Source organism: Bemisia tabaci, chromosome 5 (assembly GCF_918797505.1).
Source record: "Bemisia tabaci chromosome 5, PGI_BMITA_v3".
Classification (NCBI taxonomy): domain Eukaryota; kingdom Metazoa; phylum Arthropoda; class Insecta; order Hemiptera; family Aleyrodidae; genus Bemisia; species Bemisia tabaci.
The window spans coordinates 12,139,100-12,165,173 of NC_092797.1; the positions used below are offsets into that span (position 1 = coordinate 12,139,100).

Genomic DNA, 26,074 nt, shown 5'->3' on the forward strand with positions numbered 1-26,074 from the left:
ATTCTATTAATGTGTTCTCTTACAAACATATGGAATGGGAAGTAAGATTTTCAAACGCCGCGAACAAAATGCGTGGTTTGGGAGTTGCACAGTCAATATGTCGTTTTTTAGCGTAAAGTATTGGAGCACTGGCAACGGGAATTCCCGGAAAAAGCCCTGGTCGCTCCTCAAAGGGTGTGTGAATACTGCATGTGTGTTGCTGCCGTGCAGGCTTAAGGAAAAAACAGCATATCGACGGTGAACCTCCCAAACTCTCGTCAACTCAACCAAGTATCTCGTTTGCGGTGTTAAAAAATCTTCGGTTCCATTTTACATTTTTGCAGGCAAACTAATCGCCTTGAAGTTCTCAGAGAGTTTTCTTCGCACAGAGATGAAACATCTCGGAGGTTTGCAAGAATTGACAAAGAAAAAAGAGGTAAAGGCTGTTAGATGATAGGGACATTTCCAATTAATTGTGGTAGTACCCCAATAGATGAGGTTGCTAACCCAATTGTTACTGTGCTACCGGCTACCCTAACTTGAATTGCGGCACTACTATAATTAATTGGAAATATCCATATCATCCAACAAATTGGGGTAGGGCCACAATTTTATCGGATAACTCCAACTTTTTGCCGTGAACGTTCAGAAGTTTTCTGTCAAACAAATGAAGTATGATAAGAAGGACACGGGAAGCAAGTAGTATTTTCACTAATAGCAACCCGCGAGAGACGCCATAAAATTCTCCCATCATTTTCCCCTTATTCAACAGACACCGCACCTGTTTCGATCAATGGGGTAGCTTCTTTCCCCCTGGTCTCCTTTGTCTTTCGCTTTGTCTATCAACTTTAATAATCAACCGGCAGACGTGGCCTGGGTCCCTTTCGTGATTTATTTTTCTTTACGGCATACTCAAGAATGTTTCTGCCAAAATCGAGTCACTTTTATCTCTAATGAGATTCAGAAATCATGCTAGGATTTAGTTAATTTTTGGACTACCGCTCTCTTTTTGTGCTGTAGTACCTTGATTAATTTTGCGAGGAAATCTCCGTACTCTTAAAGGATGCCTGCCATTCTTAATATCGTATGTCGGAGCGCCTTAAATTTCGTGTGATACTGTGCAACACCTCTATTGTGAAATAATTGCTTGAAGCGCCGTGGCACGCGCGGCGTGCGGCGCGGCCAGTCAGCGCCTACAAACCTAAGGCGATACTTCAAGTATTGCGCAATGCGTGAAGTATCCAGTTAGGTTTGTAGGCGCCAGTGCGCGTTCCTCGCTGCCAGCACGCAGCGTTGACTCTCCGCTCTGTGTTAGGCTCTATTATTTAAACTCGCGGAGTCAGCGTTTTTCAACTGATGATTTTTAAATGTTTGCACACTCTGCATGGATTATTATCATTTAAATTGATGGAAAAAAATATGTATTAAAGGAAAATATAAATGTCTTTATAAATATCAAGGTGGTTCCGTGTAAAATTTAATGATTTTTTTTTTATATTTTGTGCTTTTACTGTGCAGCAGCGTCTTGTACGCGCAACCAAGAGGCTCAAAATTGGACGTATTTGACTCTAAAGATCTATGTATAAATTGGTTAAAACCAATGATTGCGTGCTTCTTGGTTTTTTTCTCTTTTGTCAGTTTTTGTATAGTTCCTTACACTATTACGGCTGATTGAGATTAATGTCGATGTCATCGCTTGAAAAGGTTTTACAAATATTTGCTACATTTAAGAATGTAAATGTTTTTAAAATAAAGTAATATTTTCAATTTAGAAAAAAAACAAGAAAAAGGGTTTATTTTTTAAATCGAAAATTTTAAGGATAGAAATGAAACCAAATATTCACCAAATACAAATAGGATAGCTTTTTCCCCCTTGTCTCCTTTGTCTTTGTCTATTAATTTTAATAATCAACTCGCAGACGTGGCCTGAGTCCCTTTCATGATTTATTTTTCTTTAACAGAAAATTAAGCATTCCACTCTGATTTCGTGAATATATTCTGCAAGGCCCATGAAAAATTAATGGGCATTTTTACGGCGAATTTTGAAGAAAGTCCTGTCGAAAATTTATTCCATGGAATCTAATAATTGTGCGTATTTATGCTACAGGGAGTTATGCTGCTCGCAACTCTCATGCACATAATTCCTTTTAGCATAAATGCATCCTAATCAACAAAAAATACAAATCCTCATAGTTTTTCTCAAATAGTATTTTATCGCGAAACATTTGGTAAAAGCCGAATGTTTCTACGGTGTTTTTCTACACTATTTTCATCTCCAGCGGGCTGATTTTCGAAATTGAAAGACAGAAAAAGAAGACAAAATCAATATTTTAGATAAACTATTAAAATTATGATAATAGAAATACCATTTATGCCTATTATTCTAATTATAAACACGAATCCTTTAACTGCGTAGGCTCACTAATTCTCACCCTGTCCTCCCGTCCTGTGGTCCTTTTCGTGTTCTCTGTCGAGAGCAGGGTTTTTTGAGAATGTAAAAAGGGGGGACGTCTGTGTCTGGGCGTCCGAAGCTCCCTTGGCGCGCTTCACCTTGTATTTAATTGAGAGCTTATCTGATGAGCTTTGCACCATTTATCTTCCGTTCACCGGTGGACCAGGTCGCCCGGCTCTCCCTTTAAGCGTTCATTGTTTTATCTGGATGTGCTCGCCCGGACTCGCGACGCGATGTCGCTTCCATTAAAATCCGCCCTGAACAGACGCTATAATTGAGGAGTCTAACAGCCACCCTACTCCATCATGGACTGCATTTAGCTAAAAGGAACCAGGGTATTTTTGTGAAACATGGAAAGTCTCTTTGCTCCGCAAATAAAACAGGTTTTCTGGCTCTTCGAGTATTTTCTCTCAAGCTTTCCCCGAATATTTGATTGGTTTAAAACAGGATCCTAATTTTGAGAGTCTGAGCCTAGTTCGTCGTTTTCCGGACGAATAAACGTGACTTTATTCCAAGATTGCAAGTTAACTGAAACAATTCAATGTCTCACTGAAATATGCCTTTGTAAATTCAGTTCGAAATTTTTCTGATTTTTGCGCAAGATCAGAAGGAAAATCGGTGAAATTTTCTGCTACAAATGCCGAAGATTAATTGGACGTATTTCTATCAAACAGAACTATGTGCAGGTGAGAAATATGGGGTGTGCTCGTCGAAGCTGCATAAGAAACAATGTAAAAGAGGGCGTGGTTCCTTTTGAAGAATTGGAAAAGCGGGATATTACATTCTATCAAACAGACCTATGTGCAACTGAATGCGGAACTCATGAGCCGCGGGCATGGCACGAGAGCGTTGTGGACAGGGCTCATGAGTTAAAGCGCCCCGACGACCATCTCTCCGTCGTTGCGCGGCTCGATCATTACCGCTGACGTCACTGGCGCTTTATTATTTTCATTCACTCTTACGGCCAGAGAACTAACGAGCACACCCCATATTTCTCACCTCCACATAGGTCTGTTTGGTAGAAATACGTCCAATTGTCCTGGTAAGAATGTGATTTGTGGAGGAAAATTTGGCAAAATTGAAATTTAGTCACGTGTTTTTGTGAGGGAAACAACAAATTGTGCTGGCGGGTTACAGAGTTTTACCCGAAGACTTATATATTCGATCAAAAAGAGTAGCATATCTGCTCTATAAATTCTTTGTGAAAATTTCATACAAAGGGGCAGGCCTCCTGGCTGCCTCGCTGCCAATGGCGAGGCGTGAATGATCGACTATCGATATTCTCCCATTTGAAGCTATGGCAAAAGATCGATCATTAAGGTGTCCGTTGCGCACACCTTTCTATCGATACTTTTCCATAGGTTTAAATGGCAGATCAATCGATAAATCGAAAAGTACATCACGCCACTGCTCGCTACCCAACTATTAGAGAGAGAGCTTAGAGCTCTCAAACGGCCACTACCTGAATCGTTTTTCAAAAATTTTAAGTTAACACGCTCGTGCAAAGGGCATTAACTGTCTGCAGCTGCAAAAATCATGAGAACTGGCTCGATGGATCTCTGGACAAGATATTACGAAAATGAAAATCTGGAAGGGCAGAAAGCTATGATTTCTCTAACGTTGAAAAATTGCAACACGTTTGAGAATATCAGAATCTCTATGGATTTATCTGCAATTCTACTACTACTAACAAGTCGCTCTTATGGCGCTTCTGTGCGCTCTGCGACACCCAACCGCCACTCCTAGCGATCCTGCCAGAGCTCTTTCGGCAGATCGCATCTCCTCATTTCCTGCCTTATTCCCACAATCCACGATTCGGCAGGGCGTCCTCTTCGACTCTTCGTTTTCTTCCAGGGGGGACCCAATCCAGAACCTTCTTAGGCAACCTCATCTAGATATAAAGATACGGCAGTGAGTAAAAGCCCGCCAAAGTTTGCCGAGTAAATAAAATTGACATCATAACTCTGAATTTTAAGACTTTTGTGCAAATATTTCCAAAAAATTCCTCAATACAGTTGCAATGACATCAATATCAAAATTCTCAGTAGTACACTGAAAAAAAAGTAGCTTGGATCAAGCATGATAATACTTGAATTTGCCGCCAAGAATTTTCTTTATATTGCTTTAAGCTGACTTTTTCTTGATTCAAGAAAAATAATGCTTGGGTTAAGCAAAAAAGTAGCTTATATTAACCAGAAAAATTCTTGATTTAAGAAGAAATACTTCTTGGCGGCAAATTTAAGATTCTATTTTTTTTCCAGCGTAAGGTCCTTTTATCGTGGAGACGCACCAGTCACATATCATAGACGAGTTTCACCGAGTCAATTATTCCCCCTCCCCTCCGCCGATTCAAAAGTTATCTCCCGCCGTCAACTCGTGCGGAGTACGAGCGAGATCGCGCCCACGGGACCAGACACCGGCGAACGTGCAACCATAAGTCGGACCGGTAATTCGCGAAAACTTCCCCGCGCGAAGAAACTTCACGGCTGCCATTAGTTTCAAAAGACGGAGAGCGGCAGCCAAGACGTCAGAGATTTGATTTGTGTGTCAAGTATCTGCTTTACTCCTAATTAGCGGGGGCTGTGCTCGTAATGGCGGGGCATAGCTCAGCTCAAAGCGACGTAAATTATGCCGTAAATGGCTCTTGATTGCCGCCTGGCATATTAGCGCCCGCCTAACAAAAGAGCGTATCTGAACTTCGATGGAAACATCATCGTCCACAAATTCAATGTTATCCAGGGTTGGTGTCAAAATGAGGTTATGTCTTTATGTCCGAGCGATGGAATTAACGCGCAACCGGTGTCGTCGAGTAGAAAAGTTTGTCGAGGTCGCAGCGGTTTTTTTTTACACTGGGGGTTTGGCTTCTTTTTCTGAGGAACGAAGCCATTCGGTTGTGGGGTTGCAATGTGACAAAACTTCAAAAAGAATGACTCTGAAGATGGAGGAAATACACTTTAGCTCGCGGGAGTCAAAGTAACGAGGCAGGAACTCGGAGGGATGGGTCGTAAGTCTGCGCGGCGCTTTCATCTCGCCAGCCACGGTGGAATTATTCAGTGACTCGTTATGAATGAAACGTCCTTAGAAATTCCTCTCAGTAAAATTTAATTATTTAATCAATTTTACTTTGATGAATTTACATTAAAGCAGATCTAATTAACATGCAGAATGCGGGGCAGCTTAGAATATTTCGACTTGGTGGAGATGTTTGCTGCTTTGCAGTTTTTTGCGTTTTTAGCGTCGCTCGGGATGTTCGCTCAGAGTCAATACTGCTGTGTTGAGAAAGAACGCCGCATGAACCTTCAAAAGTTGCCAAATTCCCTTCGCTAAAATACAAATTTTCAGGCAAAATTTTGTTTATTTTTCTCTTTATTATTCAGAGAAATTCATTTGCAATTTAATCTACAGTATCTGAAAACTTTAAGGGAAAATATTCATAACATTCCTTTAAAATGTACATATGTATCATAGCAGGAAATGTGGAGACATTCAAATGTTCGTACGGCGTTATTCCTTGGCACGACAGAGTAGTAATCCCACAAATTGATAAAACTGGATTTTCTCCATTTGAATGCATTGTGAACAATCGATTCTAAACGAGGCAGTCTTTTCCAGTTATTTTTCATATATATTTTCATAGACGAAATCCAGGACCGTCTACTTTTCGAATTGAGGAACTGCGCATTGCTCATGGTTGCGATCAACAGGCGTTAAGTCGTATATGAAGTAAAATTCCATACTTTGAATGGCAATAAAAGATGTAACTTCACATTTCGACACATTTGACGCCTCATTATATTGTGACCATTTTTTCATATTTCAAAGTAAAAAAAAAATAAAATAAAGTAAAATGTCTGCAGAGAAGTCAGGTTAAAATATCACTTCAGTAAGCCAATTAGTGATCATTAATAAAAATTGGAATCTCGTAACGGGGGTAGGTAAGCTTTATTAAACATTAAGATACTATTTAAACGTTATTAATCGAGAAGGTATGTAAGTATTATTCAAATACTGATATCATTTACACGTGTATGTCACAGGTTCACCCATTACATTTATATACCCCTAAACGCCCATTAAAGAAGCCGGAGATTTTAAGTGTTGATGCGTGCGTCGTACCGGGAAACATTTCATTACGATCAAAATGATAAAGCAGGTCTTGTCGAACTGAAAAACAATATTGCCTAAAGTTTTAATCGGTTTTCGTCAGTAAATAGAAGTGATTTTCGGCAACTATGAGAGTTTACCCTATAAAGTTTAATTGAACCACAAAAGTGAAGTTCAAAGGTCTACCTCCGATTAGACAAAGTTCTCTAGAATTGTTTGCAAACAACAAACCTCTCTCCGGTCTAGTGTGAATTGGTTAAGGTGTTAAGTAACTTTTAAAATAATTGAAGTTTGTTTTATTTATTCAACGCGAAAGGGCACAAGTAAGTTCAATTTTTAGTCAAAATATATTCAAAAGTTGCCAGCCGTATTATGTAAGCCTGGTGCACTCTAAATTCTCCGCATTATACTACGTGATCGCTTTTATTCGGCTATTACCTATTTTCGTTTCAGCATAGAACTGTTTGAATCAAATTCTCAAATATTTTGAGTGCAAAAAATTATTTGTTTTAGTTAATGACGAACATTCATTTGAATTTCATCACATTTCGAACGCAGAATTAACTCACAGGCGCGTAAAAATCTAATTCATACTTTCAATAGACTTTTCAAGGTATTTTCATTCATTCCTCTTTAATTGATTTGGGATTGTTAACATTTTTTTGTGTGCTAGCTTGCAATTTATTTTAAAAGCTTATCATTACAAACTAATAATTCCATATTTAGGAAAATTTGCTTTTTTTAAGTTTCAAGGAATTGTCTGCCCCATGCTGAAACCATCGTGTAATAAGAAAGAATATCCACATGCGAATTCAGCTTTTATTTATTATTTGGATGAGGCTATTCGTCGGTACGGTACCGACGGATAAATGGCTATTCGTCGGTACCGTACCGATGAATAAATGGCTATTCGTCGGTACCGTACCGATGAATAAATGGCTATTCGTCGGTACCGCATCGGCGACATTAATTAATAAAAATGTGTTGTCAAGCCTTGGTCCGAATGGACAAGCAAACGCCATGCCGGCACATCTTCTTGAAGCGAGAGCATGATCGTTTATCCTGTTTCGATGTATCTTTGTTTCACATTCGCTATCACAGAAAGAATGGTTGCTTAGATACAGAATGCCCAGAGGTTGATGCACTGTTGGAAGAATTTTCTGATGGTTTTTCTGGAGATTTGAAGGAGAGTGAACAAAGCGTAAAGGCACTAAGTGTGCGTGAAAAGTACAACATGATTCTGCCCATTGTTTTAAACATTGCTAGCCTAACCTCAGACCACGGAACCACGCAATTCAACAGTTATTTAAGTTCATTCAAGATGATTGAAAACATGGTAAGGACTGGAACAAATGTACAACTATTGTCAGTTCATGGTAGCTGCTCCACGGCTTGCGAATCTTCAGTATCTGTCGCTGCCCCAACTAACAACGATCATAGTGCAGAGAGCTATTCCACCACCAGCGAATCTTCGGTTTCTGTTGCTGCCCCAACTAACAACGATCATAGTGCAGAGAGCTATTCCACCACTAGCGAATCTTCGATTTCTGTTGCTGCTCCATCTGACGAAAATGTCAGTGCAGAGAGCTTCACGAAGCTAAAATTTAAGAGTAAAGTCATTTCACGAGGGCGACCTAAACTGCCAGCAAGACAACTTTGTTCCTTTAATCGCACCGTTGCCGACCGACAATCTGTGGAAAATCCCCCCGAAAAACGAAAACGAAAGAAAACACTTGCAAATGAAACTAAAGGCCCCACCACCCGAAAAAAAGAAGCGTTCTTGATGATTCTTTTGACAGAGTAGTAAATTTCAGTATTATGATGATTCATTTGACAGTGAAGTACATTTCAGTATTATGATTATTTATTTGACAGAGTAGTACATTTCAGTATTATGTGAGAGTATTAAATACATAAATTAAATTTGGAGAATATTTCTTTACAACTCGTGTTGGGTTTTTTTTCCATCTTTCACCCAATTTTTAGCTCTTAACTTCCACCAAAATATTATTAAGAAATCATATCTTTAATATAATTTACGTACTAAAATCAAAGTACGGTACCGACGAATAGCTATTTATTCATCGGTACGGTACTGTCGAATAGCTATTTATTCATCGGTACGGTACCGACGAATAGCCATTTATTCATCGGTACGGTACCGACGAATAGCCATTTATCCGTCGGTACCGTACCGACGAATAGCCACTTCGTTATTATTTTTAACCTTAAAAGTCGCAAAAACAGTCGAAACTGGATTTGAGAATAATAATGCCTCATATGCTCTTTACTGAAATCAGTGCAACATTTTTCCAAGAGCAAGAGGGATTTTTTATGTTTATGGTGGTTCTTTAGGAAGTGTATCATGATGGTGTGGTTGGTTAATAATGATGATCAACACGTATGAAAATGTCTGTGCCAATTTCCTTTTTCCCGTAATTGTGATTTTATCGCACCGTAATTGTAGAACAGAGGTAAATGCAACACTCACTTCTTCTTTTTAATTTTCTGTTTTAGATGTGGCAGTTAGATTGTCAAATTAGACAAAAGAAGACCCTATCTAAATAAAGAGGAAATATCACCTGAGTAATTCCACGGTAGTTAAAATATTCTGCCACTGTTTCGTCTATGTATCTTAACTACCAGTCAAAAGATAACTCTGCAAAGTTTGTTCAAGACTTTTAGTCATTATCACTAACTGTTAAGCAGACGTTTGCCTAACTGCAAAAAAGACTATACGCTAATTTTGGTCACCGCATCTAATCATGCCGAAAAAACTTAAAATCTTCTGCCCAGCTTTGGAAGAAGAGGCTCTAAAGCAGTTCAACGATTGTTGCAGCAAAGACTTTGTCATACAAGCAGCATTGATGCCTGATGCTCATACAGGCTATGTAGCTCCAATAGGTGCTGTCATTAAAACGAAAAGAGCCGTTGTACCAGCTTGGGTCGGCTATGATATAGGGTGCGGTATGATTGCTGTTCTAATATCAGATAAAAAAGCTGAGCAAATATTAGTCCAAGAAAAAGCCCGTCAACTATTCAATCAAGTCAATAGGGATATACCAATGGGGGCGGGTCGTTACGTTGCGCAGGGCAGACCAAATTTTATGGTCGATGAATTGAAAAAAAAACTTCAGAAGTTGAAGGAATCCACAACATTGGACAAGTTATGGGAGACAGTTAGAGATAAATCAAATCCAAATTTGGGAACTTTAGGCTCTGGTAATCATTTCATTGAAATCTTGACGTGCGATGATGAAACTTGGCTAGTAATTCATAGCGGCTCAAGAGGTGTTGGACACTATCTTGCAACTTACTTTATGAAAGCTGTTTCTGGCAGGAATAAGGGGTACGAGGCAACGTATGCTATCGAAAATCCAGATCAGCGTGATGAATATATGCTTTATCAAAAATATTGTCTAGAGTTTGCCTTGCTGAACAGGCTCTCAATGGCCTTGAAAGTTGAGAAAGCAATCAAAGCTGTTACAGGAATCCAGTACGATACAATGAAAAATTTGTGGACGAATAAAAACCATAATCATTGTATTTCACTAGGCAATGATTTATACCTGCATAGGAAGGGAGCTACCTCTTCTGATAAGGGTGAACGCGGTGTGATACCTGGTAATATGAGGGATGGTTGTTATCTTGTGGAGGGGTTGGGTAATGATGATTTTTTATGTAGTTCCTCTCATGGAGCTGGTAGGCAGATGTCCCGTACTCAGGCACGAAAAAATGTCAAATTGGAAAAATTTCAAGAGGCCATGGAGGGAATTGTGGCTCCGATATGTCGGAAGACTATTGACGAAAGCCCATTTGCCTATAAGGACGTCTCGGAGGTTATGAAGTTACAAAAAGATAGTGTGAAAATAATCAAGCGCTTAAAACCGATCATTAACTGGAAAGGTTTTTAACATACTATCTGCAAGATTTAAAATCAGTTTTTATTATAGATTTTTATATTCTGCAGACTCTGTATTTGTATTGTAATGATTCCTTGTTTTTGGGAAAAGCTCGGTCAGGGTCAGTTTCAATCTCTTATAAAATATAAGTATTTGTGGCGAGTGTGACTGAGTTTTTGTTTATTTTTCGCCGATAAGTGAACCTTTTATGATATTTTAGGTATTGATTTGCACCATGATAAAAAATCCCAGAATCGCAAAGAAATATTAGAAACGCGTGAGCGAAGTAAATTAAATCCTAGAATATAAAAAAATTGAGAGACTTAACCGCAGTACCGCACAGCGTCGGGCGCACTACGAAGGCAAAAAACGCCGAAGCGCCTTCAACTTTTGACTATGCAATACGGACATCCGCAAAGTATGAATAGTTGTATCAAGGCGTTTTATGTTGATGTGAACTGGTTAGAGGTGAACTAACTGGATCTTTGTCTAAACAAGGAATATTCTCGCAGCAGAATCTACTTATTGGGAGATGAATCTAACTCCTGACGATTTCATTAGTGGCTGTTCACCATCAATCAGTCAAATTGGATTCAAATAAACGAAGAAACCCGTTGGAACCCGTGCAATTCGGAGATACGGAAAACGGTTATTATTTAGTAAATAACTTACGACTCAACAATTTTGACTGCACGCTGGCTCTGTTTTCCTACGCAAATCGATACGATTGATAATAAAGACTCAATACTATAAAAGTAATAATGGAATCATAAATTTCTCCTGGGTGGCAGTGCTACCGCAGCGTAAATGCAGAAAACGCCATTGGATGAGACCATCACGGGAAAAAGTTATTTTTCCTCGAGCCCGCAGGGCACAGCGGAGGGCGGGAGCGAAGGTGTTAAATTTATCTCCCCTTTGATCCTTTATTCTCAAACAAACAAAACAAAACCAGGACGCGTTCAACGTTAATTTTAGACGCGTGTTACAGCCCCATTCAAAGAGCGAAATCGGCTACAGTGGGTCACGGAGAAAGCACATCAACATCGCCCGGCCGATGATCACGGGAGCACCCCATCCCCACCCCCGCCCCCCGCCCCCAACCCCCGAGACCCCCGTTCCCCCTTACTTTCAACGCTTATTGATAACGTTGTCTGGTTTTTAATTAAATCTCCGGTTATTTAGGCCCTGAGATGCATTATCGAAACCTGAATAGTGCTCCTGCATTACCGCTGCCCCTTTTTTCGTTCGGGACCCGGCGCGGCGTGACGGCCCTCCGCCCCCCCCCCCCCACCCCCGAGCCGATCGTGAGTGCTGCGCTCTCGCGGTGCGATCGAGAGAAATCTAATTAAACCCATTGACTGCCAAGCTTTTCCTCGTTAACAAAGTGGATTATATCGATGTTACTCTCGTAACTTCGCCACCAAGCTTCCAGGGATTCATTCACGCTGACGGAATAATTTTAGGGATGGAATCGAACCGGGAGTTTTTCCCCGCATCTTTTTTTCATTTCTTTTTTTCCTTCTCTTTTTTTGTGATCACTGAAAATCTCATTACCTTCTAATGATAATCTTGCAGTGACCGAGCGTTCGCTCCGTATCTTTTAATTGCATTTTTACAAATTGCGTCCTCTGCAAAATTGAGCACTCAACGTCGTTGTCAATAAATTATCGCTATAAATGCCGTTTTACAAATATCGACTCCCGGGAATTTGACAATCCTGACCAAATGATTTTAGCGATTGACTCGCACCCTAAACCGCGTTATCTATTTCTGAAAATCTCTTTACCTTCCAGCGAGAATATTGCAGTGACTGAATTCTCGCTTCATATTTTCATTGCATTTTCATGAATTTTTCCCTGTACGTAATGATTAAAAAAAAAACCGATGGAATAGCCCTGGAAATGTGTTTTACAAATGGTGCATTAATTTCCTGAATTTTGATTAAATTTTTTATTTAGCTAAAATGGTGATTCAGGTCTTGCGCCACAATGATGCGCTCAGTTGATATTCGAACAAAAAGTAGAATGCGCGTGGAATACATGGAATGTTTGGATGGAATGCGGTTGAAATGAAATAAAGTTATAAAAGAGAGGGAAATTTTGGGGCCTATTCAGGAGATGGTTTTATTTTTTCAGTTCACATATTCCGTTGGCTTTTTTTGGGACTGGGAATCGGGTCGCATTTTCCACAGTCACGCACCCGTCGCGCGATGTCAGATTATTACTTGAAAAAAGAACTCGAATATTTCTCAATCTATGTTTGAATGTTGAAAAACTGAGCTTTCTTACGCTCGGAGGACTCAACTCTAGAACCTTCTTTCCCGCCAAAACTGTTTAGCCAATGAGCGTCTTGCACTGCAAGTGCAATCTGTGATGAGCCTCGTGACTCTTTATACCATGTACTAACCGTGGCCCCTGCAGAAATCCACTCAAACCACTGCAGTTATCTCCCGATATAGCTTTGGGTGTCAGGTTTCGAGCAAGGCAATAAAAGACGGCGAGGAGAGGGTCGCCTCGTCGAACCTATTATCTTCCACGCCCGATTAACCATTCACCGTGACGCCAGGATCCACCAAATTTTCACAAAATTTGTTTTCCGTCTATTTAGCGAGTTTTTCCTTACTTTCCGTTGAAGTACAAATAAAAAGAGACCTCATTTGTAAAAATCGGCCGAATAGGAGAGAAGTTACAGTTCGAAATCCAAAGAGATTAACTCAACGCGATTTCGATGCACGGCAGTTCGCCCAAATCACGGTCGTGCGGAATGCCGCACATCAGCTTAAAATCAAGATAATTGGACGGAATCTTTAAAATAAATTTACATTCAACGTTCATGAATCAATATTTTCTCCCAAATTTAGCAAAAAGTACCAATTGATGCAAATAACAAAGACGTGAAAATAGTAGGTATGTGTCTAACATTTTAGTTATTCGGCACACTTTTCCAACATATTCATGTTGGATTTTTCTGCTTGTTTTTAATTCTTTCAAAATAATTTCAAAACTCTTACGCATTCCTTTGTGGTAAGTTTTTGAATCTTGTTTTTGTTTACTAGACTATTTTTAAAATATTTCAAGGTCTTTCACTGAAGAATATTCAGATATTTTCGAAACAGCTAGAAAATGTTTCATCAAAAGGATTAAAATAGAAAAGAAAAGAAAAAAAAATACTGCAAAAGTATTTTGGAAAATAGGAAACTCCCTCTTTATTTTGAAGATTTCGCTTGGACAATTTGTTAAAAAAAGGACTTACATTTTCTGTACAAGTTTTTGTGTTAGGTCTCATCAATACTTTTGGGAGGGCGATTACATTGTTACAGGTTTGGCAATCCTGTGGACCCCAGGTGGTAGCCCTTGCCTCAAAAGGGGTTGAAAGGTGGTTACCGGCTTCTTGGCGCACGAGCCACCCATGAGGAGGGTAGACATGGATTACATTTTGCAATAAGGAACAACTATCTCTGGCTCTCCCATAAAAGTTCATATCTGCTCAGAGAAACCACTAGTGCGTATGTTGTTTCTAAAATAGGCCAGAAATAGGGGTTCCTTATTGCAAATTGTAATACACATATCTTTTAGCTGTAGCTGTAGCGAAAGCAGCCTCATCTAGGACCAGAGGACGGCACTCCAAACTCAAACCCTGGTCCTTCAGCTTGGGATCGGGGCATCAGGTTTGCGACATTGGAGACACCATTCGTGACATGATTTTATACAACAAAGTATGATCTTATTCTGACCGGCTCGCAGTTCGATGTAATTTATGGATGACCCCTCGCCCGTATTGCAGGATCGGAAGTCGCAGAATCGAAGTCCAGATTAATAGCAAAGCTGGAGCTTTGAATGGAACTTTGTGAATAAACTTTCCCGAAAACTTTGCGGGCCAAAAGTGGAGTACCGACGACGGAATTTCGGTCGAGGACGGAAGGGAAGAGGCAGTTCCTTCCGCGTCCCGAGTCAAGGAGCCGAGAATCCGACGCTGATAAGGAGTTGCGATTTCCGCGTTGGTCCCCGGTTTGACACTCGGTCGTGTATTCTCTCGCCCTATTGACATAAGGACGTAACTAAACTTCGCGATGAATCCTATAGTGCATATAACTCAATGATTTTCCGGGCTCATCACTAAGTCCTGATACGCTATTACGTCAGCCAAGCGGCGCTTTATTAATTTATCACGCAGGAAGCAACAGATGATAACATTAACTTTAAATTGAAAAGTTTCCATTTCATTTTCAACCGAGCTCGGTGTAAATCCCGCATTCTATCACGGCTGTAGCTTTCTTTCTGTTTAGAGTTTTCGAAGATTCACCCCCGCTCCGTTGTGTTACCGAAGGGAGCAGTGAGTTCAAAAATACAATTTTGAGAATATCGACTTGATACTGTTTGTGCGGAGTATTTGATTGAATAAGTCCTCCATTTTGTGGTGAAATTTCCATAAAGAAAAATCGTTTAACTGATTAAGATTCGACCAATTTTATTTTGGACTGTAAAAAAGGATTTACGCGGACATTTTCCAAACGAGAAAGCGGTACCGACTTTGACGCCGCGAAATTTCTGCTCCCAAATTGTACCTTTATTTTAAAACTCTTGGGTGTTGAAAATTTCACTGATTTGTGTACAGCCTATAAAAAAGATTGTACACAAAAATAGGCAAAATTTTAAGGAAAAATTGCGCAATCAATTTTTTTTTTTTTTTTTTTTTTAAATTTTTATTTTGTAAACTTCCAAAGGAATTATATACAATATCTTTACAATGTAATAAATCAGTATACAAGAGACAACAGAGTAGTTTCTTAATTCTTGAAAGAAAAGGAAACAGAGGTGAGTATAAGTAGTGAAACTACCACTAAATAACCCTCCCGCCCCTAACAAAAACTAACACACATTTAAATGAGTATGAAAATCAGTGATATAAATAAAAATGAAAATTAATGTAAAGATGATGTAAGAAAAGAGGAGCATAGTAAATATATAATTAAAAATACAGATCAAATCGAGGAGTGGCCAGCTCCCATGGTTTGCGTCTTTTTAATCTTCTAATTTCTTTACTGTTATCTAGCAACGTAATTGCTTCCTCATTAGTGTGTATATGTAGACGAGCCTCATAGCGAGAGGAAATTTATTTATCAATTTTTTGTAAAAATTTAATTGTTCGAGCCAATTTTTGAAATGAAGTTACGTTACTTCGTCTTGGAAATGACTATTTATTTTACTAGCCAAGACGTGTATTGACAGTGAAACTGCAGGAAAGCGTATCAATTATTTGCCGTGTTTCAATATATCTTTGCTCGCATTATTTTACATTGAGAACAAACCAATACTATTGCGGAGAAAAATAGAACGGTGCTCAGCACCAACTTTGCTTTAATATCCGCCGGATGTGGTGGGCTGCAGGAAAACATGTCACCTAGCAGAGGAAGTTTGTGCGAAAGTACAGGAGGAATGTGCTGGGGACAAGTGTCGGCTGTGCCCAAGTGCGGAATGGAATGTTAAAGCAAAATCATCATCCGTCCCATGTGATGAAGTCCATCTTCTGGTACTCAGCGCGGTTCTATTTTTCTCCGTGATATTAAATGCAATCTTCATAGATTATTCATCACGCAGAGGAGAAAATCACAGCTTTCAATGAACGCCATTGAGTATTTTTTCATTGAATGAACACAGTATAACAGACAATCTATAATGTCGCAAACCTAGATATGCGTTCCAGCTGCCTCACCGTCAATATGAAATTCTCTACACGCTTGCTTAGTTAAGGAAGAGATGAAAAGCAAATATATGATTAATGATAGGATACTGGCTTCTCTTCGAAAAATGTTGCTAGTTGTTCCTTTGAGAGTAGAGTGTGCCTTCATTTTACTCACCTTAAGGAGAAACTTCTCTATCAGATGAGGGGCCAGGAGGACAAGGCGCATAAGTGCAGTTTTAGAAAAAAATCAGATATTCATGCACTTAACTAAAACTAGTTTGGAATTAGGTATGTGGGGTGAAATATGCAAAACTAAACTGCAACTTTAAAACATCAAAAAGTGAGTTTAAACTTCCGTTGCGCCAAAATGATCCATGTTATTTTGAAACTTTAAAAACGTATTTCTTGAAATAGTAAAAACTGCTCTTATGAGCCGTGTCCTCCAAGCCGCTTAAATAACCTCTGAAGCGAGGTATATAATTCTGAAAAATAAATTCCCTTTCAAGGCAATGAATATACAATCAAATGAGAGTTCTGTTTTCATGGTTGGCGCTGGAAATTTAAAGAATTTCTTTCAAAAACTCTCTTCCAAGTAGTCCCACGGAGATAGGACGGCAACCGTTAGGACGTAACTTTCATGGGGTTTCTTACTGATCTCTTCGACATTCCTTATTGAAGTGGACCCGCGGGTGAAACCGTTTGCATCCCAAAAAAGTCCGAACTAATTAGAATTGATGGATTAACTTTCCCTCCAACGTTCCTCGACGGATGATAAGCTACCAAGCTGGGGAAATCTATTTAGAAATTTCTGGAAACATTTCCAACTAACGTGTTGACTTTTACGAGCTTTCATTATTTCATTCGCGGAACTTCAACTCTGGACCTTTTATTGATTCATGGCGGGAGAAATTTCGTTGGTGCCCTACTTTGTTGCGGACACAAACTCAAATCCCACGGTAGGAAACCGCTCTCGGCGACCGAGATGGGGTTGCCGGTTTTGCGGAGGTCAGACTACGAGACAGGGTCCTCCAGTCGTGTCTAATCTAAGTCTATCTAAGTCTGTACCAAATTTAACAATACGTGTTTCATTAGCATTAAAGGGAGTTTGGAGGGTCCCCACCGGAAAATTTTGATAAACATGAGTAATCTCAGGAGCAATTTTAAACTGTATCCGTCGAGAAGTTGCAATTACAACTTCAAAGATAAAAAATATGTCACGTACTTACTTAGATACACATTTTTACGAAGCAGCTCGACACAATAGTAACATGAAAAAAAGGGGGAAAAATAGGAAACAAGGCTAACAATACAACTCTAAGAACCCGAGACGTTCCGACTCAAAACTGAGTCATTTTCAGTCGGAAAATAAATTAAAACCTAAAAAATATCCAAGAAAAAGCCTGAGACATACATGTTGGTGGCCGAGATCCGAGAAGAACAACTTAATTTTAAATTTATTTTCCGACTGAAAATGACTCAGTTTTGAGTCGAAACGTTTCGGGTTATTAGTGTTGTATTTTTAGCATCATTTCCCGTTTTTCCACCTTGTTTTTTTCATGGCACTTACTTAGCAAAATCCCTTACACTCGGAAAAAACATCTTAACGCTGAGCCCTATCTAACACTTTCTGTAAAATAGCGCCAACTGCAGCCAAAAGTGCCAGGTCCTACAGCTTTAGGGTCCACCCCTACAGTTTAAGGGTCCAGTCGAACAGCTTCAGGGTCCAGCCGCACAGGCTGTGGGGTTCAGCACTACTGCCTGTAGTTGACGCTGTTTACCTAATGGGTCTTAGCGCACAGTTGTTTTTTCCGTGCACTTTTTTTAAGGGCTGAGTAGATTTCAGGGGAGAAATACCCCCCGCAACCCCTTTTTCCTCCCAGGTAGATTGGGTTCCTCCGCGGAGGAGACAATGGAGACACCCAGTGCGTTAGGATAGGAACAGTGGGTTTTACAAGAAGTAATAAACTGTCAACTCCCTGAGGGCATTAACAGGATTAGTAACTGTGGCGGTCAGGTGTCGCGGAGCGCCATCGCCGTGAAAGCGGCTCTAATTTATGTTGGAAACAACGTATAAACCCATGGAAAAAAGACAATGGAAATGAAGTCACTTTTTCGTTGAGAGTGGCGACACTGGACAGGGTGATTAAAAGCATCGTTGTGTTTAACTTTGTCCAACTGTTTCAAAGTGCCATAGCGGTGGTTAGTAGCGCGGCGCCTGTAAATACAATATTGCATTTTTGCTTGTTACTCTTTGCCCGATGACGCGGGTTTCAGAACCAAAGCGTGGGTGGGAACACGGGAATAAGTGATATTTCAGTTGCGCGAGGGGTACCCGGTATCCTGCGATGGATAGTAGAATAATGTAGATAAACACACAAGTTTTAAGCCAGCTGCCGCAACAGTCGGTGATTTATTGCCGGAAAAATATTTGCAGGAGTGCGGCAGGCTCGGCCGTTCCCTGTAATGAGCTACGTTGTCAAACGTGACAATCAAAACGCGAGATTTTCCGCGAAGTTGCCGCGTTTGGCGACGTTAACAAACATTCTTTGAAGCTGACTTTGAAGTTACGTGACTTTGTAATGTGGAACCAGCAGCAAAACGCATTTACTCGCACTGGAAAAAAAAAACACATTGGATCTAGAGTCCAGACTCTTAAAAACATCGACAAGAAAAAGTACTCTTGATTCAATCAGAATCTAGCTTATATCAAGAACCAAGCCTCTTAATTTAAGCGGATTTCGTCTTGATTCAAGCAAAAATCCGATTGAATCAAGAGTATTATTTCTTGTCAATGTTTTCAAGAGTCTGGACTCTAGATCCAATGTGTTTTTTTTCCAGTGCGCAATGTGTATGAGGTGCAGTATGTTGTTAAATTGACTCGCGATAGTAGAAGGAATTGGTTTGAGCACGTAGTTATAAGATGGAGAGCAAAATGCCGGCTAGCATTTGTATGATTGGACGACCACAAGAGAAAAGGATACGCGGACAGCCACCACTGAAGTGAGTTAAGAGCTGGCTCTCCAGGAGATGATCGAATGTGGTTTAAGTTTTGACTTTGGTCAGTTTTCTTTCTTGAAAAACAGACGTTTGATGTTGGGGGCTATTCCGCATAACGCTAGCATAACGTGTACGCCCGTGGGCATCTATTTGTGCCTGATGTTTTTGTCGCATAGACAAAGAATTGAAGGCGCTCTGTCATTTTAGATCATCGTAGTACAGCCTGCCGCCGCGTCCGCACCGCGGGTGAAGCAGAGCCTGTAAAGTCAAAACGCCTTCACTTTCGTGCGTACGCAACAAGGACATCCGTAGAGTTCGAATAGTTGCATCCAGACGTTCTGATGAAGTTCGTCCAGTGTCCGTTGCATGCAATCCTAACTGACGGCACTCTTATAATGAAATGGACTCTTTACAAATGAAAGCAAAATTTGTTGATTGTCAATAATCCGAATGATTTTTAAAAGTTCTTCCGTGATTGATGGCAATTTGACAAAGAACGGAGACCTCTGTCTATGAAGTTTTCCGCCTAGACGCTACTGATCTCATTTCCTCAAAACTTATTTTTGCACTTACGGCTCTCCTCACTATCGTGGCAGTATTGGTGTTCCCCTAATTCATGTTTTTTCTCTTCCTTTTTTAAAGATACGAGCTAGTGCATACATAAAAGCCGCATTCACAGCGCTCTTTGGCGCTCTGCGATACTTAGCCGCCAAAGTCCCCTAAGCCCCCAAAGCCCTTTAGGGAGTCGACACTCCCTCACTCCCTTTAAAACCACCTGTCGCCACCCTTTCACTGGGCGTCCTCTTCGTCTCCTCCCAGGAGGAACCCAATCGAGCACCTTCTTCGGCAGCCTTCCTTTAGTCATCCTGTTAACATGACTATAACAGCCAAGCTGTTCGATCATGATGTTAAATACACATATAAGTCGCTTTACAGCACTCCCTCGTGCTCTACGACTCCCAACCTCCACTGCTCTCTTTCAAACCACACATCTTGGGGGATTGAGCACCTTAACATTTCCGCTTCAATCCCTTCCCTCCAACCTTTCATTGGGCGCCCTCTGTGTCTTCTCCCAGGGGGAACCCAGTCAAGGATCTTCTTTGGCAACCTGTCTCCTGCCATTCACTGGACATGACCATACCAAATGAGTTGTTTTGTCATTATGTCATGCACGATGGTCTGCTTGGCATCCATGATATCCCGTACCGTCTCATTCCTGACACGATCCTTCCTGGAAATACCATCGGATCTACGCCAGAAGTCCATCTCTGTTGCCTCTAAAACCTCCCGGGTCCTCTGTTTCATCGGCCATACTTCACACCCGTAGGTTACTATGCTCTTGACAATCGCGTTGTAGATCCTTTTTTTGTTCTCTTTGGAGATCCTTTGGTCCCAAAGAACTCCATTTAACATAGCGATTGCCCTCCTACCCAGCATATTCCTCTTCTTGATGGCCTGGTCCAATCTTCCATCCTGGGTTAAAAACACTCCTAAATATTTGTAAATATCGCAGCTTCCAATTTGCCGCCCATCCTCTAATTCTATTCTTTGCTGATTCCCGCCAAGGGTCAACTTCTCGGTTTTGCTGACATTCACCTCGAGGCCCCATTTCCGATACTCAGCCACCAACTTCCGAGTCATGTACTCGTCGTTAAATACGATTTCATTTTCGACTCGTAAACTTTTAACAATGAAATGACGATTTCCACCCCTTCAAATGAAAAAGTCGGCTCGATCAGACCGAGATAGGCACTCAACTTTGATCCCTCTTATCTGATCGGAAAATTCGATTTTTTTCCGAGCCCAGCAAAGACCCGCCCGCGAGGAAACGCAATCAATCATGAGGGAGTCACGGTGATTCGGCTTCCCGGCGTGGCGACCTCGATATTAAGCCCCGAGTTTTTAAATTGATGACCGCGGAAAACCTGTTCATCTCGCGTAATTGAAAGCAGGACCCGCGGAGATTCCGATGCTTTCAGTGGCGTGGCGTGAATTGCGATATATCGATTGTTGTGCCATTTAAACCCATGAAAAAAGATCGATTATCAGGGTGTTCGCAGCGAACACCTTAGTAATCGATTCTTTACCATAGGTTCAAATGGCGAGATATCGATGATCGATTATTCACGCCACGCCACTGGATGCTTTATGCTCTCCGAGGCTCAAGGACTCGGGGTTCCAGGGATTCGGTTACATCCCTTTCTCACGATTCCACGCCGAGTCGCTGAACGGGATTCTTACGTGGGCCCTGAGAAGCGTGGAAATGTAAGCACGATTGAGCTCGGATGTAAAAGTGGTTGGGTCCCTCGATCCCGGTTCGCAAGAATAGGTCGTTTCAGCGACACCCTTATTGGTCCCTTCTTGGTCGATGCGTCCCTTTGTTAAAGAAACGGAATTTGATAATCGGTTTAAAGATGAGATCCCGGGCGCCCCCTTGCAAAGCCTGGGCTGCGTGTTGACAAATGTATTTACGAGAGTTATAGGCTTGACACCATTAGTTTGCGGCAAACATTCTCGGAATCCAAATGTCTTATAAACATGAGCTTTGCGATTATTTACACACAAAATCCTTATAGCGAGTCTTAATATCAATATTATTTTGCCACTGGTTTGACTTTTATCAACTGCTTAAGAAATTATAGTGGTGGGTACATTTTCGTTTGTTGACCTCTTCCCCCATGTATAATGCATCCGCAACGCAAAACATGCATGGCCATACTATCTAAAATTAGGAGGTGCGCCCCCTGACCGCTTCGCGGTTTAACCTCTTGAAGCGCTTCGCGCTTCATGCATTATGCATTAAGCGTTCTTTTAATAATTTTTTTATCAAAGAGTAAGATACATTTGTTGAATGTGGAAAAATAGGGAACCTAAAGGTGCGGAATTGCTTGAATAACTGTCCATAAATCCTCCGCTAATCTTAAAATCTCTAAAAACAACGTCTATTCCAGTAGATTTTATGGGAAATTTTCTTACAAACGATTGCTTCTAACCATTTTTAAAACACGACTGTATCATTCAAAACTATATAGGAAGCAACAACCTATTTATTTGACTTAAAATATAAAAAAAAAGAAAGAGGAAAGAATAAAAAAGGCGTGAAAAAATCTCAGAAATTATTTTAAGCACACAGTGCTTCTTTTGTCTTGAGGCGTCTTTTGTGTAAAAAAATCTAGGCTGAATTTATTCCCCGGTGATTCGACAGGGAGTATGCAAAAACGCTGGGAAAAGGCAGCTCGGGAATTTCCGTTTCAAATGCCTCCGAATATCAATCTAACGCTCGAAAAAGCCTCGTCTAAAATTGAATCACTCCCAAGCTGGGAGCAAGGCTGCCTAGTTTTCGGGGAGCCTCAGCATCATAAAGAATTCAGGGTGGTTTTGAAAACTTTGAGAGGAAATTCTATGCATTACAATGAATGAAGGTAACGAATGAGGAAATTCCATTGCCTAATTGGGGGTCCTTTCGAAGGCAGTGTTGCAAGTTAGAGCATTTGAATGATTATATTTTATACGGGTTAACTGACAGTTCCCTAATTCGTTTCCCTCGTCTTTTTATTCTCCTCATTATTCTTATTTATATAATACTTCTCTTCTTATTATTGTTGATAATTTACTTCCCGTTCTCCTTTCAGTCTTCTTCATATTAACCATTCTATTTAAATGATCCCCCTCCTCTTTTTCTTTTCCCTCCTTTCCTTCTTCCTTTTTTGTTCCTTTTCATTCTCTACCTCTACTGCTTTTCTGTTTCTCCTTATTCTTCATCTTCTCTATCTTTCTTCTCTCACTTTTCTTCCTTCTTCTGAATTAAGAGGCTTGGAGGACAAGGTTATAAGTGCTGTTCTCGAAGAAATTGAAATAATAGTGATTTCAACTGAATCTAGGTTTGAAATAAATTCTGTGAAAAATTCACTGATAAAATCGAATGTTTAAGCATCAAAATGTGAGTTTAAACTTTCTCTCTATCTTAAGATTTCATATAAGTTAGAAACTTTAGACCTGTTTTTCTCGAAATAGCAAAAACTGCAGTTATGCGCCTTGCCCACCAAGCTTCTTTATTTTTTGACGTCTACCACACAAGAATGAGGATTTCGAAATATTGTACCCAAGGCTGTTTTTCAACATTTTCGTTAGTGATGTGACTCGATCGCTCAGTGCTATCAAATTTTTCTTGGTATATCATGATTCCCTAGATCATGAGCAAAAAATATGATCCAGCCCTGAACAACCTCGTATAACAACTTTGAACACAGCGTGATTTTCTGGACGATCCGGCGACACTGGATGGGTGCCGCGCAAAAATTCCGCCCCATTTTCGTCACGTTTTTTCATCACGGAGAATAAACGTTTTCTCAGTTACATTCTCCCTCATCTCGACGCACGACAAGATAAGCCGGAGCAAAATTCTTCTTCGATCTCATGATAGAATTTTCCGCAATGAACACACCGCGCTCCTAGCGTCAGGCTCTTTCTGCGAGGCACAGATTTCGGCCCGATCGCTATCCTGTGGTGGTTAGTTTGAAATTCTTATCCAATAACGCAACGCAGGGTGTCTCAGGGTTTAGCCGCCAGACTGTAGGGGTTTATTAAACGGGTCTAAATCAGAGGCGATATATTGTCGTTCCTCTGACGCAGGATGGAACGAGTTAACAGACGAGGTCAGACGTGAAATTCTTGACTAAAACTGCAAATTTTGACGTTTAATTCGTCACATTTTAAATTACAAGAGGTGCTTTTAAAGGGAAATTTTACGAGAAGACCAATTTTTGGTTTTAGAACATCACATTTTTGTATAATCGGAGTTATAGGCGTTTAAAGTTTCCAAATTTTGTCCGACCTCTCCTATTGATTCGATCCACTGTGTGACATAAGGACGTATCTCGATTTCCATGCGAGACTTGGTCTCCGTGTAACTCTATACTTTTCGGGGCTCATTTGGAGAGAAGGATACGCTCTCATGTCAGAAGAGTGACGATATTTTAGGGACCTCTAGCTGTGCCATTCTTGAGGCAGAGGAGTCTCATTTTGATCCATTGAACTCGCTCCTACAGTTTGACATATTAATCCTGGAACCCCATCTGTATATTATGAAATAATGGCAAGCTAATGAGGAGGTAGATGGGAAAATGCGGCATGACTCTGATTGCGCCACTTTTTTGGAGAGATTCTTTTTGCACTGGGCGAAATTCCTAGTATGTTACCAGACAAGACTTCATGACTGCGTTTCAGTTTTTTTTTGGTTTTTTTTGAGCGGGATGGAAAGTTTTCTGAGGAAAATAGTCTCACTGTAAGAACAATCAAAACTTTTTGCGCCAATGGACCAGTAGACAAGGCACGAATTTCAGCATTCTGATACACGTTTCATGACCAAAATTTCTCGTAGAACACGATGCGCGCAACGAAAATTACCAAAATCAACTACTTACGAAGATATTTAATGATTCTTGATGCGTGATTTCAAACCACCCGCTCATGAAAACTCAATGCTCTACGTGACTCACATCGCGCACTAAACGTTATCATGACAGTCTCTGCGATATAAAAATCTGGCAACCTCAATCTTGACGCTTTGGCTCAGCTATAGCAAGTTGTTTATAGTTTGAACAACACATGGTGGGAAATGGACATTGCTCGATTGAGAAGCTTGCTGAAACCGTTTTAGTGCACGATTTGACTCACGTAAAGCTTTGAGTTTCTCATGAGCGGACAGTTCAAATTCCTCGTAATATCTTTGTCAGGAGTTGTTTTCGGTTATTTTCGGTTATTTTCGTTGCGCGAATCGTGTTTTACGTGAAATTTTGGTCAAAAAACATGTATCAGAATGCTTAAATTCGTACCTTGTCTAGTGGTCTATTCTCCTCCAAAACCTTTATAAGATTTGCAGTATTCCAACTTGCATCTTTGTATGAGGATGCGCCAAAAATATGAAAGGGAATAAGAAAGTTTCTGATAGCCGTACAGCAGTTCGTTTAGTTGTCTAATTGGTGTGGCTGATTATAGCGCGCTAAGAGAGAATTCAGAACATCCGAGAAACCATTGGGTGTTGCAAGGTTTATGCAAATTATTTCTCTCATTTAACAGGAATCTATAACGCCTGAAAGAATAACAATTTTTGTCCTTAAATTTTTCGAAACTTTTGACAGAGCCACGGGGGTCATGAAATGCCTTGAAATATTAGAAACTCAATATTAAAGGAAAACCGACAGATTTCAAAGTCCTTTATCAAATTCTCTGTTATTATTTGAGGATGGCATTGTCATCTCTTGAAAATAGATCAAAGTTTCTCGGTAAAAAAACAATTCCACGAAATTTCTAATTGAATTTCGTTTCTAGGAAGTCCTGATGAAAGTGTATTCTTTGAAATGCAATTTGCATGAACCGGTGAAATTCCTTATACATTACCGCGGAACCATTTGAAGTCAGTGCAGAGCACGCGTAAGTTTAAATATTTTTAGGATATTTGAACGGTTCAAAGAGTTCTTTTCATGGCTCCAATAATATAATTGAACTTGAGAGTGTTCATGCAGATGTCATGTGCGTCAACTTGAGTTACAAGAATTTCCATTTTTTAAATTAGAAAGTCCTCCTTTTCCTTTCGAAATTTTCGATTCAAGTGGTAATGGAAAATTTGCAGGTGTTAAAAAAATGTGTTATTTCAAGTTTACGAACAGATTATTGAGTGAACTGAACACGAGGATACCATTGGTTACTAAAATGAACAATATTCAGAGAAGATAAGACCAAATTACCTAATCTGCTTAAATACATGACTATAAACAAAAAATGCCCCCGATGCTGTTACAAGGCGGCAGATTTTCTCATTTTTAAATTTTTTGCTCTAAAATTTTCCATATTGGAGAAAATTACGAGAGATTCTGCGAACGCAGCTCATTCAGTACTTTCAGATGCAGCAATAAAAATTTTTCGTGCAGATTCTCCATTCTTGGTAATATTGCGGCCG

General features: G+C 40.2%; 1 protein-coding gene across 2 annotated transcripts; it reads left to right on the plus strand.

Annotated features, from left to right (window-relative positions):
- Positions 1-6,573: 6,573 nt before the first annotated feature.
- Positions 6,574-10,605, plus strand: LOC109042252 (RNA-splicing ligase RtcB1). 2 transcript variants are annotated; one of them, XM_019058904.2, is made up of 2 exons: positions 6,574-6,858; positions 9,053-10,605. In XM_019058904.2, the coding sequence occupies exon 2, from the start codon at positions 9,301-9,303 to the stop codon at positions 10,447-10,449; it is 1,149 nt and encodes a 382-aa protein (XP_018914449.2). In that variant the 5' UTR covers positions 6,574-6,858; positions 9,053-9,300; the 3' UTR covers positions 10,450-10,605. The 2 variants fall into 2 exon arrangements, with proteins under 2 accessions (XP_018914449.2, XP_072156395.1); XM_072300294.1 differs by lacking the exon at positions 6,574-6,858 and adding an exon at positions 6,931-7,148.
- Positions 10,606-26,074: the final 15,469 nt, after the last annotated feature.